The 13,301-nt window shown below is 39.7% G+C and overlaps 1 protein-coding gene across 5 annotated transcripts in view; it reads right to left on the bottom strand.

Moving 5' to 3' along the window:
• fat3a (FAT atypical cadherin 3a) overlaps positions 1-13,301 on the bottom strand; it is a 434,014-nt gene that overhangs the window by 25,608 nt on the left and 395,105 nt on the right. For 3 of the 5 annotated variants that reach the window (XM_057838805.1, XM_057838806.1, XM_057838807.1), the window contains 3 exons: positions 12,312-13,012; positions 8,272-8,376; positions 2,000-2,059 (listed from right to left, as the gene is read on the bottom strand). In XM_057838805.1, coding sequence (XP_057694788.1) covers positions 2,000-2,059; positions 8,272-8,376; positions 12,312-13,012 — 866 coding nt within the window. The remainder of the gene's footprint in view (positions 1-1,999; positions 2,060-8,271; positions 8,377-12,311; positions 13,013-13,301) is intronic. The other 2 variants (XM_057838808.1, XM_057838809.1) reach the window with 1 other exon arrangement.

Raw genomic sequence — 13,301 nt, 5'->3', positions numbered from 1 at the left:
TTTTCATTACCTTTTCATTTCCTCAAAAATACATTTTGCATGTATTTCTCTCTCATACTTTTAACCAGTGTTTTTTTTTGTGGTAGTTTCAAAGCAGTGTTGATCTATTGACCACATTAGTCACATAGAGCATTTAAACCTTCCTTATTTGATATAACTACATTCAAGAATTTTCTTAATGCATTTTTTAGTACGTTCTACCCATATGCAACTAAACAAAACAAGTTGAAAGCGCACAGTAGTTCTCTTGGTGTCTAATTCGCCTCATGTAGAACGTTTCGTCGATGGAAGACATTTTGACAGAACAACGGCCCTGGGCATTAAATTCTTGTCTTTTTGCTTGAGACATCACCTGTCAGCTGATCCTTGCCTCCTCCAGTGGACTGATTCCCCTCCCACTGTGACGTACACTGATCATTAGCTAGGCGACACCGCATGGGCAGACAACGTTGCCGCCACTGATTGGCCACGGCGGGAGGACGCCAACTTCAAAGATCAACCGCTGTCAACAGTTGGGGAGGTCGCATTTGACAGTTCTCGCGTTCCTACTCGCTAGCCGCTTTGCTCGCCATACACATTTCCCTTCTATCTAGAGATTGGTATACTACCATTTTTTAGTGAGTATCATAATGATATTGACGGGACACATTCCCCAAACACTGCGGCATGCCTTCAAGTAGGAGGCCTGCCCACACCCACCATCAAGAGGAGTTGTTCTCAAACACACGCACGCAGCGATCTAACGCCGGATTTAGGTTGAAAAAGTACGAAAGCTGTACCGCATACAAAGAGGAAGGATTGTCTCAGGAGTGATTTGTTCGAGGATTCAAGGTAATTATTATATTTTTCGTACCATGCATGCATTTTGAAACGTTGTGAAAAAAATCAACGGGAGAAATTAGCCGCTTCAGCATTGGCGTTATAATTCACAATATTTATGTAAAATAAATGCTAAGTGCCCGTTTTTTTTTGCTTTTAACCAAGAATCGAGACGGTTTTAAAAAGAATTGAGACATTTAAGCATTTATTCACAACAATTTTCAATGTAAAAAGCTCTTTGTTTGTGTTTCAGCTTTGACGGAGATAGGCCCCCATGAATCCGCCCTGTTCCCCGTGTCCCATCAATATATTATGAAGCCTATGGGTGAGTTCATTTGTGTTATGTTGTGATTGGCTGATTTTTGTTCGACACTGTATATAATGCATGAAGCAGAAGGGGTAAGCTGCCATTTCTGTTTAAGTCGTTTTCTCCTGTTTTGTTTATTGTAGGAAGCCAGGTTAGTGGCTGTCTTTTTGTTTTTTCCTTTTTAGGATCAGGGTTTAGTTAGCGGCGTGAGGTTTAAGTTTACCCTAAAGGCAAGCATTGTATATGTATGTATGTATGTATATATATGCAAGCGTGTATAGTTTTGTATATCATATGATTTGTCTTTGTAAATAAACTGTGCAAAATTGTAAACTTGTCACTGGCTCATTTTATGTTGCGTGTTAAGCTGAACTTATATATTGTATTATACTGTATATTGTTGACCAATATACTGTACATCTGTGAAAGGAACTGGAGTCATATGCAATCAACATGCACGTGTGCCGAGTGGATAACACACGTTAACACACACACATGCACTTGGCGATAAGTCGCACTAGGGAAAATTACTGCACTCATTTTTATTTATTGTGCGATTAACTGACTTATTGCATATCGCGACAGTAGACATTCTTATATGTCATTTTTTAGTCTGCATTTTGTGAGTATTTTCAGCACACAACCATACAGTTTCACTCTCAAATCATGGAAGGTCTACAAGTACATATTCTGAGATGATGATTAAATAACTGTCTTTATTGAGCTTTTAAAAGCACTAGTAATGAGAGTTCAAGCTACGGATGCTGTGCCCTATTGTCTTCCACAAAATGAAGTCTGTTAAAATACAAAACAGAGAATAAAAAAAGAGTGGAACAGTCAGAGGTGAGATGCAAAGTGGATGAGACATGGTACCTTCACTTTCGATTGTGTCGACAGCGTCATTGACCAGTCGAATGACGGTCACTATGGAGGCTTTTGGAAGGAAAAAGGAGAAACGTTTTGAAAGACAGTAATTCATGGTGATGGTTAAGGACAGCCACTCACAATCCCATCAGTTGCCATCTCTGTCTGCACAGAAGGCTATGTTTTCGGCCTTTTACCTGAAGTGTGCTTGCACACTTTTGCTCTGGCAAATGGAAGATGAACAACCCTATCAAACAAGCATGCAATTGACTAAATATTACAATGAAACACAAAGCTGCAGAAATAATGCCAAAATTAAAAGCAAGGGGATTTGCAAAACAATACACAAAATTGTATTGGCTTGAAATGTCAAAAATAGAGAAAAACATATGTCTTTAATTTGTGTGCTATGAAAATGTCATCTCTGTATCACAACTATGGAAGTTATGTAATGAATACAAGGCAATGCATTTGACCCAAAACACAAAAGCCATGTGCAAAGCTCCAGACAAAGTCTGCACTACATACAAGACATTGTAAAAGATTAAAAACCCTCGTCGGCTGGAAAGGAAACTTGCTGTAAGGACAGACATGATGTGGTTTGGAAAAGGGCCAAAATGTCTGTGAAAAGCCACTGCGGGATGTTGTAAACATGGCATTTCATATTTTTTGTGTCTGATGACACAATCATCCTTGTGAGAAGCTAAAGTCCCCATACACTGCTGGCCAAAAGTATTGGCACCCCTGCAAATCTGTCAGATAATGCTGAATTTCTCCCGGAAAATGATAGCAATGACAAATCCTTTGGTAGTAATATCTTCATTTATTTTGCTTGCAGTGAAAAAACACAGAAGAGAATTTAAAAAAAAATTGAATCATTACTATTTTACAGAAAACTCTAAAAATGGGGCCCGACAAAAGTATTGGCACCCTCAGCCTAATACTTGGTAGCACAACCTTTAGACAAAATTACTGCGAACAACCACTTTCAGTATCCATCAATGAGTTTCTCTCAATGCTCTGCTAGAATTTTAGACCATTCTTCTTTGGCCAACTGCTCCAGGTCTCTGAGATTTGAAGGGTGCCTTCTCCAAACTGCCATTTTCAGATCTCTTCATAGGAGTTCTATAGGGTTCAGGTCTGGACTCATTGCTGGCCACTTTAGGAGTCTCCAGTGCTTTGTCTCAAACCATTTTCTGGTGCTTTTTGAAGTGTGTTTTGGGTCATTGTCCTGATGGAAGACCCATGACCTCTGAGGGAGACCCAGCTTTCACACACTTGGCCCTACATTATGCTGCAAAATTTGTTGGTAGTCTTCAGATTTCATAATGCCATGTACACGGTCAAGAAGTTCAGCGCCAGAGGCAGCAAAGCAATTCCAAAATATCAGGGAAACTCCGCCATGTTTGACTGTGGGGGCCGTGTTCTTTTCTTTGAAGGCCTCGTTTTTTTCACTGTAAACTATGTTGATGCCTTTTCCCAAAGAGCACCACTTTTGTCTCATCTGACCAGAGAAAATACTTCCAAAACGTTTTTGGCTTTCTCAGGTGAGGTTTGGCAAACTCCAGCATGTTTTTTTTTAATTTATTTTTTTTTTATGTCTCATCGTCAGAAGTGGGGTGGTTCTGGTTATCCTTCCATAGAGTCCGTTTTCATTCAGACATCAACAGATAGTACGGGTTGACACTGTTGTACCCTCGGACTGCATGACAGCTTGAACTTGTTTGGATGTTACTCGAGGATCTTCCAGCATCCTCACAATCTTTTGTCAATTTTTCTTTTCCGTCACATTTAGGGAGGTTAGCCACAGTGCCATGGCCTTTAAATTTATTGATGACACTGTGCACGGTAGACACAGGAAAATTCAGATCTTTGGAGATGGACTTGTAGCTTTGAGATTGTCCATGCTTCCTCACAATTTTGCTTCTGAAGTCCTCAGACATCTATTCTCCATGCTCAATGTGGTACACACAAGGACACAGGACAGAGGTTGAGTCAACTTTAATCCATTTTAACTGGCTGCAAGTGTGATTTAGTTATTGCCACCACCTGTTATGAGCCACAGGTAAGTAACAGGTGCTGTTAATTACACAAATTAGAAAAGTATCACATGATTTTTCAAAGGGTGCCAATACTTTTGTCCGGCCCATTTTTGGAGTTTTGTATAGAATGATAACGATTTAATTTTTTCCTCATTCTCTTTTGTGTTTTTTAATTGCAAGCAAAATAAATGAAGATATTACTACCAAAGCATTTGTAATTGCATTTTCTGGGTGAAACTGAGCATTATCTGAGGGGGAGTGCCAATACTTTGGGCCAGCAATGTAAATAACAATCAAAATTCATGTTCTGTGCTAATTATTTCTTTAGTTACTGTTCCACTGTGGCAACACTTTATTTGACAGTGGCGTCAAAAGACTGTCATCAGATAATCATGACATGAGACTGTCATGAGCATTAATGAATGCTTATAACAGAAGTCATTTAGTGTTATCTGGCAAATTATCTCACTTTTGAATGGATGTAAAAGATGCGAGCTGGGCATAACAAGCTGAAAATAAATGGAGTTAGTGACAACTTACCAGATGACACTTATTGACATCTGTCATAAGCATTCAGTAATGCCCATAGTGTCATGTCATAATTATGATGGTCTTAGGACGCCGCTGTCGAATAAAGTGTTACCTATTAAACCAAATAAATCAACAAATAAGGCACACTGGACTATAAGCCACAGGATTCAAAATGAAGGAAAAAAGTAGCGGCTTACAGTCCGAAAATTACGGTAAAAACAAAACACAACCATTTGCAAAACGTCAAACTATATTGAATTGAATACACAACACATACAATATAATTTATGTTAAAACTGATGAACATTATTGCAGTTAAAAAACAAAACAACAAAAAGCATCTGTCTGTAAAGGTTACTGCCTCCTGAGCTTAGAAAACAATGATAATTTTTGTGTCATCGTTTTGAACTATTATGGTCATGTAATACGTTATAGTACAGGATAATAATAACAGTTCATCCAGATGAACTTGTTCTTACAAAAAATATATACTATTAATATTATTGTTTTAAATCAGTGCCAGCAGTAGGCAGGTACTCAATATGTTACTCATTACTTGAGTATTCTTTTCAACGAATACTTTTTTACTTGTACTTGAGTAAATGTTTAGATGACTACTTTTATTCATACTTGAGTAAAATTTTTGGCTACTCTACCAACCGACAGTGGTATGAAAAAGTATCTGAACCTTTTGGACTTTCTCACATTTCTGCATAAAATCACTATCAAATGTGATCTGATCTTTGTCAAAATCAGATGGATGTAAAAACAGTGTCTTCTTTAACTGAAACCACGCAAACAGTTATAGGTTTTCGTACTTTAATGACAGCATGCAAAGAATGACAGAAGGGGAAAACATAAGTAAGTGAACTCTCTGCCCAAGGAGACTTAAAGAGCAATTGAAACCCATTTTTACCAACCAATTTAAGTCAGTTGTGTGCCTAATCACTGATAAGTGGTTTAAAGCTGCCCTGCCCACTATAAAACACACACTTGGTTAGTATTGTCTTGATGAGAAGCATTGTCTGATGTGCATCATGGCTCGGTCAAAAGAGCTGTCCGAAGACCTGCGATTACGGATTGTTGATTTGTATAAGGCTGGGAAAGAATACAAAACCTCAAAATCTCTAAAAGTCTGGATGTTCATTAGTCGACAGTCAGAGAAGTTGTCTACGATACAAATGGAGGGAGTTTGGCATTGTTGCTTCTCTCCCGAGCAGTGGCCATCCACTAAAGACGACGGCCAAGAGTTCAGCGCAGAATACTAAGAGAGGTAAAAAAAAAAACTGTGGAGTGTCTGCTAAAGACTTACAGAAATCATTAGCATAGTTCAATATCTCTGTGCACACATCAACTATATGTAAAACTATGGCCAAGAGTGGTGTTCATGGGAGGACTCCACGAAGGAAGCCACTGCTGTCTAAAAAAAACATTGTTGCTTGTTTAATGTTCGCAAAAAGGCACTTGGATACTCCACAGAAGTTTTGTCAAAATATTTTGTGGACTGATGAAACCATAGTTGAATTGTTTGGGAGTAATACACAACGTCATGAGTGGAGGAAAAACGGAACAGCTCACCAACATCAACACCTCATCCCCACCGTGAAGCATGGTGGAGGCAGCATCATTATTTGGGGCTGTTTTGCTACCTCAGGGCCTGGACAACTTGCCATCATTAATGGAAGAATGAATTCAAAAGTTTATCAGGATGTTTTACAGGAAAACCAGAGGCTGTCTGTCTGACAGTTTGAGCGAAAAAGAGGATGAATGCTGCAACAAGACAATGATCCAAAACACAGCAGTAAATCAACTGCAGAATGGTTTCAGAACAACAAAATACACGTTCTGGAGTGGCCAAGTCAAAGTCCAGACTTGAAACCCACTGAGATGCTGTGGCATGACCTAAAGACAGCGATTCATGCCAGACATCCCAGGAATCTGACTTTACTACAGCAGTTTTGGAGAGAAGAATGGGCCAAGATTAATCCTGATCGATGTGCCAGACTGTTCTGCAACTACAGGAAGCATCTGGTTGAAGTTATTGCTGCCAAAGGGGGGCCACAAAATATTAAATGTGATGGTTCACTTACTTATTTTTCTCCCTTCTGACATTGTTTGCATATTATCCTCATTAAAATATGAACACCTCTAAATGTTTGGCTGGTGTTAGTTAAAGCAGACATTATTTATTTCATTTGTGTGATTTTGACAAAGATCAGATCACATTTGATGGTGATTTTATGCAGAAATGTGAGAAATTCCATAAGTTTCAGATACTTTTTCATACCACTGAACTCTCTGACCCAATAGTTGCTCGGGGCTGGCTCTGTGGAAGAAACCTTTTTTCCTACTTCTGAGGACCAGGGAGGAGCTTATAATGGACTTTCCCCTGTCTTTATATTTATTTTGTACTATATTTCACGTTTTATTTATTATTCATGTTATCATTTGTCACGTTTTTTTGTGTGTCGCCTTGTTATAAAACGTGCAATTTCCTCTGTCCTGCATAATAAAAGATACCTGCTGTCAAGGATTTGGGCTCCAACTTTGGTAGCAGTAAATTATATCATTTTTGTCCCACTATAAAAGTACCAGTCAGATGCCAAGCCACATTCTGCACGTACAGTATTAAAACAGCAGGGCTTTATAGCGAAAAGTGTGCCAGTACTAGATTGACCTGCCAGCAGCCCAGACCTGCCTCAAATTGAAAATGTGTGGTGCATCATAAAATGCCAATGAGCAACTGAATTTGAATCAAGCAAGAATGAGCGAAAACTCAACCAAGAAAGCTCCAATCATTACAAATTAAGAGTCCTCGCTTCTGAAACAAGGGGATGTGACACAGTGGTAAGCATGTCCCTGTCCATGCTTTTGCAAGTCAGTCAATTGAAAATGAGAAAAAAAAAAAATCAAACAATGTTCATCAGATTGAACAATAAATATCTTGTCACTGTTGTGTATTCAATTGAGTCTAGGTTGAATAGGATTTGCAAATCTTTGTATTCTGTTTTTTCCCCATGAGAGAGCTGTAGTGGCAACAATATTAAATTAAAATGGCACTAATGCGGCTCCTTTTTCCATCAGGTGATGACTAGAATCAATAACAACAACTCACTTATCTATCAAAACTGTTTGCCATTCCAAACCACATGCAATGGTGTAAAGAGTAGAGGAATTGTTTTTGTTTGTGGCAAACACTGCACCAACAATGGTTGGAATGCTTGAGTCAATTCAACTAAAAGGATAAAATGCATGAATGCATTGGAGAATACTTCTGTGGCTACGCACATCACAAGGCAGGTGCTTTATGTGAACTGAATCTTCCAAAAATAATGTACGAGACACATTTGGCTATGGAAATAAGACAAGGGAAGGCAGCTTCTCTTGAAGCAAATGTTTCCATTCCCCGTTCTCTTCTCATTGATAATTCAGCGGTATTGTCTTGTCCCTTCCGTTCTTTCATCCTTATTCTCATCATGCACACACCAGAGGCATGAAGTCTTTGTGCTGCTTTCTATTGTATGCCAAACATTTCACCATTGTATGAATCCCATGTTTATGGAAAACATTTGTATTTGCATATCAATGTGAAAACAGTCTCAGTCATACCAAACTAGCAATGATATTTTAGAAGACTTAACATTAACTGAGTTGAGGTATATTTGAGATTCAGAGTGTATTGCTGACACAGAGAGAGTGTTTCTTTACCATTGTCATCACAGGAGTCAGACTGAAAGGAGCTCAACGACTGGACCTCTGAATTACTGCCCTTGTTGCTCCCTGAGAGACAAGTTACTTCCTCGAGCATTTTACCTGCAATGATAGAACAGAGGATCAGAAAGGAATTATGACAAATACAGTAAAATGTGTCTTCAACTAATGAATTTGTGATACTTGGCGTTGTTAGGGAGGTAAGTTAATACTTGGCGTTGTTAGGGAGGTAAGTTATGTCTGTCAAATACAACCCCTAGCAAAAAGTATGGAATCGCCAGTCTCGGATGAGAACTCACTCAGACATTTCGTTATGTAGAACAGACTCGGATAAAAAGCTTGAAAAAAAAAATGAATTTGTTCAAAAGTGCAACTCTATAGCATTCAGAAACACTAAAAGAAATGATTAAAAAACATTGTGATGGTCAGTAAATGTTACTTTTATGGAGCAAGTGCAGGGAAACAAATATAGAATCTTTCCATTCTGAGGAAAAATATATGGAATCATGAGAAACAAACAAAGGAATAATAATCAAAACAGATCTCTAGTATTTAGTTTCACCACCTCTGGCTTTTATGACAGCTTGCAGTCTCTGACGCATGTACTTGATGAGTGACAAACAGTATTCTTCATCAATCTGGTGCCAACCCTGTTTGTAGTTGCCAGATCATCCTTGCAGGTCAGGGTGTTGTTGTGGACAATTTTTTTCAATTTCCACCACAGGTTTTCAACAAGGTTGAGAACTGGGCTATTTGAAGGCCATGGCATTGACTGGATGAGTCTTTCTCCAAGGAATGCTTTAACAGTTTTAGCTCTGTGGCATGATGCATTGTCATCTTGGAAAATGATTTCATTATCCCCAAACATATTTTCAATTGTAGGGATAAGAAAGCTGTTTAAAATTTCAATGTAAATTGTACATTTATTGAAGATTTAACCACAGCCATCTCCCCAGTGCCTTTGCCTGACATGCAGCCCCATATCATCAAGGACTGAGGAAATTTTGATGTTTTCTTCAGGAAGTCATCTTTGTAAATCTCACTAGAACAGCACCATCAAAGGTTTCAGCATCATCACCTTGTCCAATGCAGATTCTTGACTCATCACTGAAAATAACCTTCATCCAGTCATTCACAGCCCATGATAGCATCTCCTTAGCCCGTTGCAGTCTTGATCTTTTCTGTTTAAGTGTCGATGATGGTTTCCTTTAAGCTTTCCTATCTGAAAATCCCATTTCCTTTAGGCGATTTTGCACATTTCTGTCACATACCTTGACTCCAGCTTCCTCCCATTTCTTTTTTATTTTTCTTTTTGTACATCTTCTGTTTTCAAGACATATGGCCTTTAGTTGTTTGTCATGACCTTTGGATGTCTTCCTCTGTCTACCACTACCTTTAACAACATTGCCACGCTGTTTGTACTTGGTCCAGATTTTTGATACAGCGGACTGTGAACAGCCCACATCTTTGGCAGCCATACGTGTTGCGTTACCTTCTTCAAGAAGTTTGATAATCCTCTCCTTGGTCTCAAGAGACATCTCTCTTGTTGGAGCCATGATTCTTGTGAATCCACTTGGTCCAGCAGCTCTCAAAGCTGTGATAACTGCACTGTTTTTAACTGCTGACTAACGAGCAGATCTAATCTGAGGCAGGGGCCCAATTAAGGAAAGGAAATTGACTGGGTGTGTCTGTATTTTCTACTCAAAATGGAGTGATTCCATGTTTTTTTCTTCAGAATGGAGTGATTCTATATTTATTTCCCTGCACTTGCACTATAAAAGTAAGATTTACTGACCACCATAATGTTTTTATTCATTTCCTTTAGTGTTTCTGAATGCCAAGGAGTTGCACTTTTGAACTAATTCATTATTTTTTTCAAGCTTTTTATCTGAGTTTCTTCTACATAATAAAATGTCTGAGTGAGTGCTCGTCCGAGACTGGTGATTGCATACTTTTTGCTAGGGGTTGTTTTATGCTTTAATGCATTTTAATTGGTGTTACAGTCATGGACGAAATTACTGGCACCCTTGGAACTTTTCCAGAAAATACAGTATTTCTCACAGAAATTATTGCAATTACAAATGTTTTCAGTATGAATGTGTTAATTTATTGGACGTGCATTGGAAAAACACAAAAAAACCTGAGGAAAAATGACAAATTTGACACAATTTTAGAAAAAAACAAGTCCGCTCTGCACAATATGTGGCCCACAAACTGCGAAGGAGTGGATTCGTGACCCGTTTGTGAAAAACCGGGTGATTCGAGCATGTCTGTGCAACAAGAGGATCAGCTTGTAGAAATAGCAAATGACGGCAACCTTAAATTTTACCGAGGGTTTGCGTTAATGTCATTCCGGAATATTCTGACATCGCTACGAGAGCACTGAAAACCTTGCTACAATTTCCAACATCGTATCTTTGTGAAGCGGGCTTCTCTGCAATGACGGCAACCAAGACAAAGTAACGGAGCAGATTGGACATAAGGAACACTGCCTCACTGTCTCCCATCAAACCTAGATGGGACCATCTCCTCTCAATGAAACAAGCTCAGGCTTCCCACTGATTCAGCAGGTGAGTTGTATTTTCCCTGGACTTAACATTTGTTTTTAGCCCCTTCATGTTATTTTATATTTGCTGTATTTTTCTGCCGCGCATTGCCGGTCCATGAAAACAAGACCCAAATCACACCGTTCCGTTGTGCAAAAAAGGTTGGGGACCCCTGTTCGAAAGGATGTGCAACCAAATATTGAGATGAGGATGTCAACAATTTTGTCCAGCCCATTTTTTGCATTATGTGTCAAATTGTGTACATTTTGGCTTTTCTCCAGCTTTTTTGTGTTTTTCCAAAGCAAATCCAAAAATACACACATTCATACTAAAAACATTTGTAATTGCTTTAATGTCTGGGAGAAATTGTGTATTTTCTGGAAAAAATCCAGGGGTGCCAATAATTTTGTCCATTTCAATTTATGAAAGATTAGGTAATAGTTTTACATGCATTAAAAAAAACAAACAAACAAAAATGGATTACAGTGATCCCTCGTTTTTCGCGGTTAACAGGACCGCCAACCCCCTCATAAATCCTCGAAGTAGAGGCGAAGTTTCTTAGCGTTAAAAAAAAGTGTTTGTGCTACATTTGTGCTGGTTTGTGCTGTAAAAAATGTTGTTTGTGCTGTGACAGTTTTGCAGATATTATGCAGATATTTTAATTAGTAAAGATGACATCACACAGCCCCCCCCCCAATCTACGGCGGAGCGTAACTGCAAAGGTGCCATTCCAACTCCAGTGGCTGACGGAGTGTACCAACTCTCTGAATAACAGAGGGGTGTCACAACAACTAGCGCAAACGGAGCCTAAACGACCCCTCCAGGTACATTTTACAGTAAATAGGGGGCTTGAGATATTAAGATCGAGTGATGACGTGAGTCCCAGCCCCCCATTTACTGCAAAATGAACCCAAAGGGGTGCCATTCGTTTGTTCTACGTTTGCTCTAGTGCTTGGGACACCCCTGTTATTGAGAGTTGATACGCTCCATCAGCCGCGATGGAAGGTCTGCGATTGCTGTCATCACTCGAAGTTAATATCTATCTATAAAGCGATACCAGCACAAACACATTTTTTTTTACAGCACAAACGAGTACAAACCTAGCACAAACGAATGGAACCATTGCTGTTCCGTTCCGCAATAACTAAGGAGCTGTGTGACGACATCACTACAAATTAAAAGCATAGCATCTACAAAACCGCTGTAGCACAAACATTTTTAAAGCACAAACTATTGACACAATTTTTAGCCATTTTTAATCAAAATAGGGGGTGCTTGACATCAGATTGACCTATAAAAGAATTGTAAATATCTCAAAATGTCTAAAAAATGATAGCCGCACAAACAAAACTTTTTGCAGCACAAACAGGCACAAACGTAGCACAAATGACTGACATAATTTTTAGATACATTTGCGTTTGATAGGGGGTTAACTTTGCAGAGGTTTATATGTGCACTAAAAGGAATGACTGTAGTCACAAGCAGTCTCACCGTCATCGCTGTCCCAAGGGTTCTTTTGTATGGAGCAATCTGATCGGCAAGGGGAAACTGGGGGAAGGTTTGGGGCCACGCTGCACACAACAACCCCCCTCCTGTTGGAGCCTGAAAGAATCCTCGGTGACTCTGGGTGAAAGGTGCTCATCTCTGTATGCTCCACAGTGCGTCCGTCCACCATCTTTTCCATTGTCGACCGTGGATCAGACTGGAAACAAGGCGTGTACGCCATAGGCCTGACGGGGACCTGCGGAGGTCCCATCATCCCGCCCGTTCCGACAACAGGAGGCCCCAGCCCAGTCTCTGAGTAAAGATTGATTGGGTCTCCTGCCAAAGTCTTAAACTGAACTCCGTTAGCTTTGTTCAGAAGGGCTGCCGTGGCAGGGTCTTGGACCAGCGACAGGTTGTTTCGCGAGTAGCTCTTTTGGAAGACCTTCTTGCGGAAAGCTATAAAGAGAATGACGAGGGCGGTGATGACAAACAGCACCACGGCAATGCCGATCAATTCCTCCTTTCCGACCACCGCGTGCCCAGCTTGCATGTCGGGGACGACAACAGGCCGCAGGCTGCAACGCTGGCCCACGAAGCCCGCAGTGCAGTTACAGTAGAAGGAACCGTGAGTGTTGACACAGATACCGCCGTTCTCACACTCGCCCTCGGGATTGCTGCGGTCACATTCGTTTACATCCTTCTCACAGCTGCAGGATGGAGAGTTGGAGAGAAGAAGGGAAGATACTGGTATGAGAAGAACGTATGAATAACAATGGGAGCACAAATGCTGGTCCCATAAATATGACTTTCTGAGAGAGAGCAATGGAATTTACAACGGATGGATTTAAATCTTTGTAAAATTAAAAAAACATTTCCCCTAATTTCTTTTTCTTTCTTTCTTTCTTTCTTTCTTTCTTTCTTTCTTTCTTTCTTTCTTTCTTTCTTTCTTTCCCCTTCAGGCATGACAAATCCAACAAACATACAGCATTTATATGT

Source organism: Corythoichthys intestinalis, chromosome 6 (assembly GCF_030265065.1).
Source record: "Corythoichthys intestinalis isolate RoL2023-P3 chromosome 6, ASM3026506v1, whole genome shotgun sequence".
NCBI lineage: Eukaryota > Metazoa > Chordata > Actinopteri > Syngnathiformes > Syngnathidae > Corythoichthys > Corythoichthys intestinalis.
Note: the sequence above shows the minus strand (reverse complement) of the source record. Positions and strands in the feature narration are given on the sequence as shown.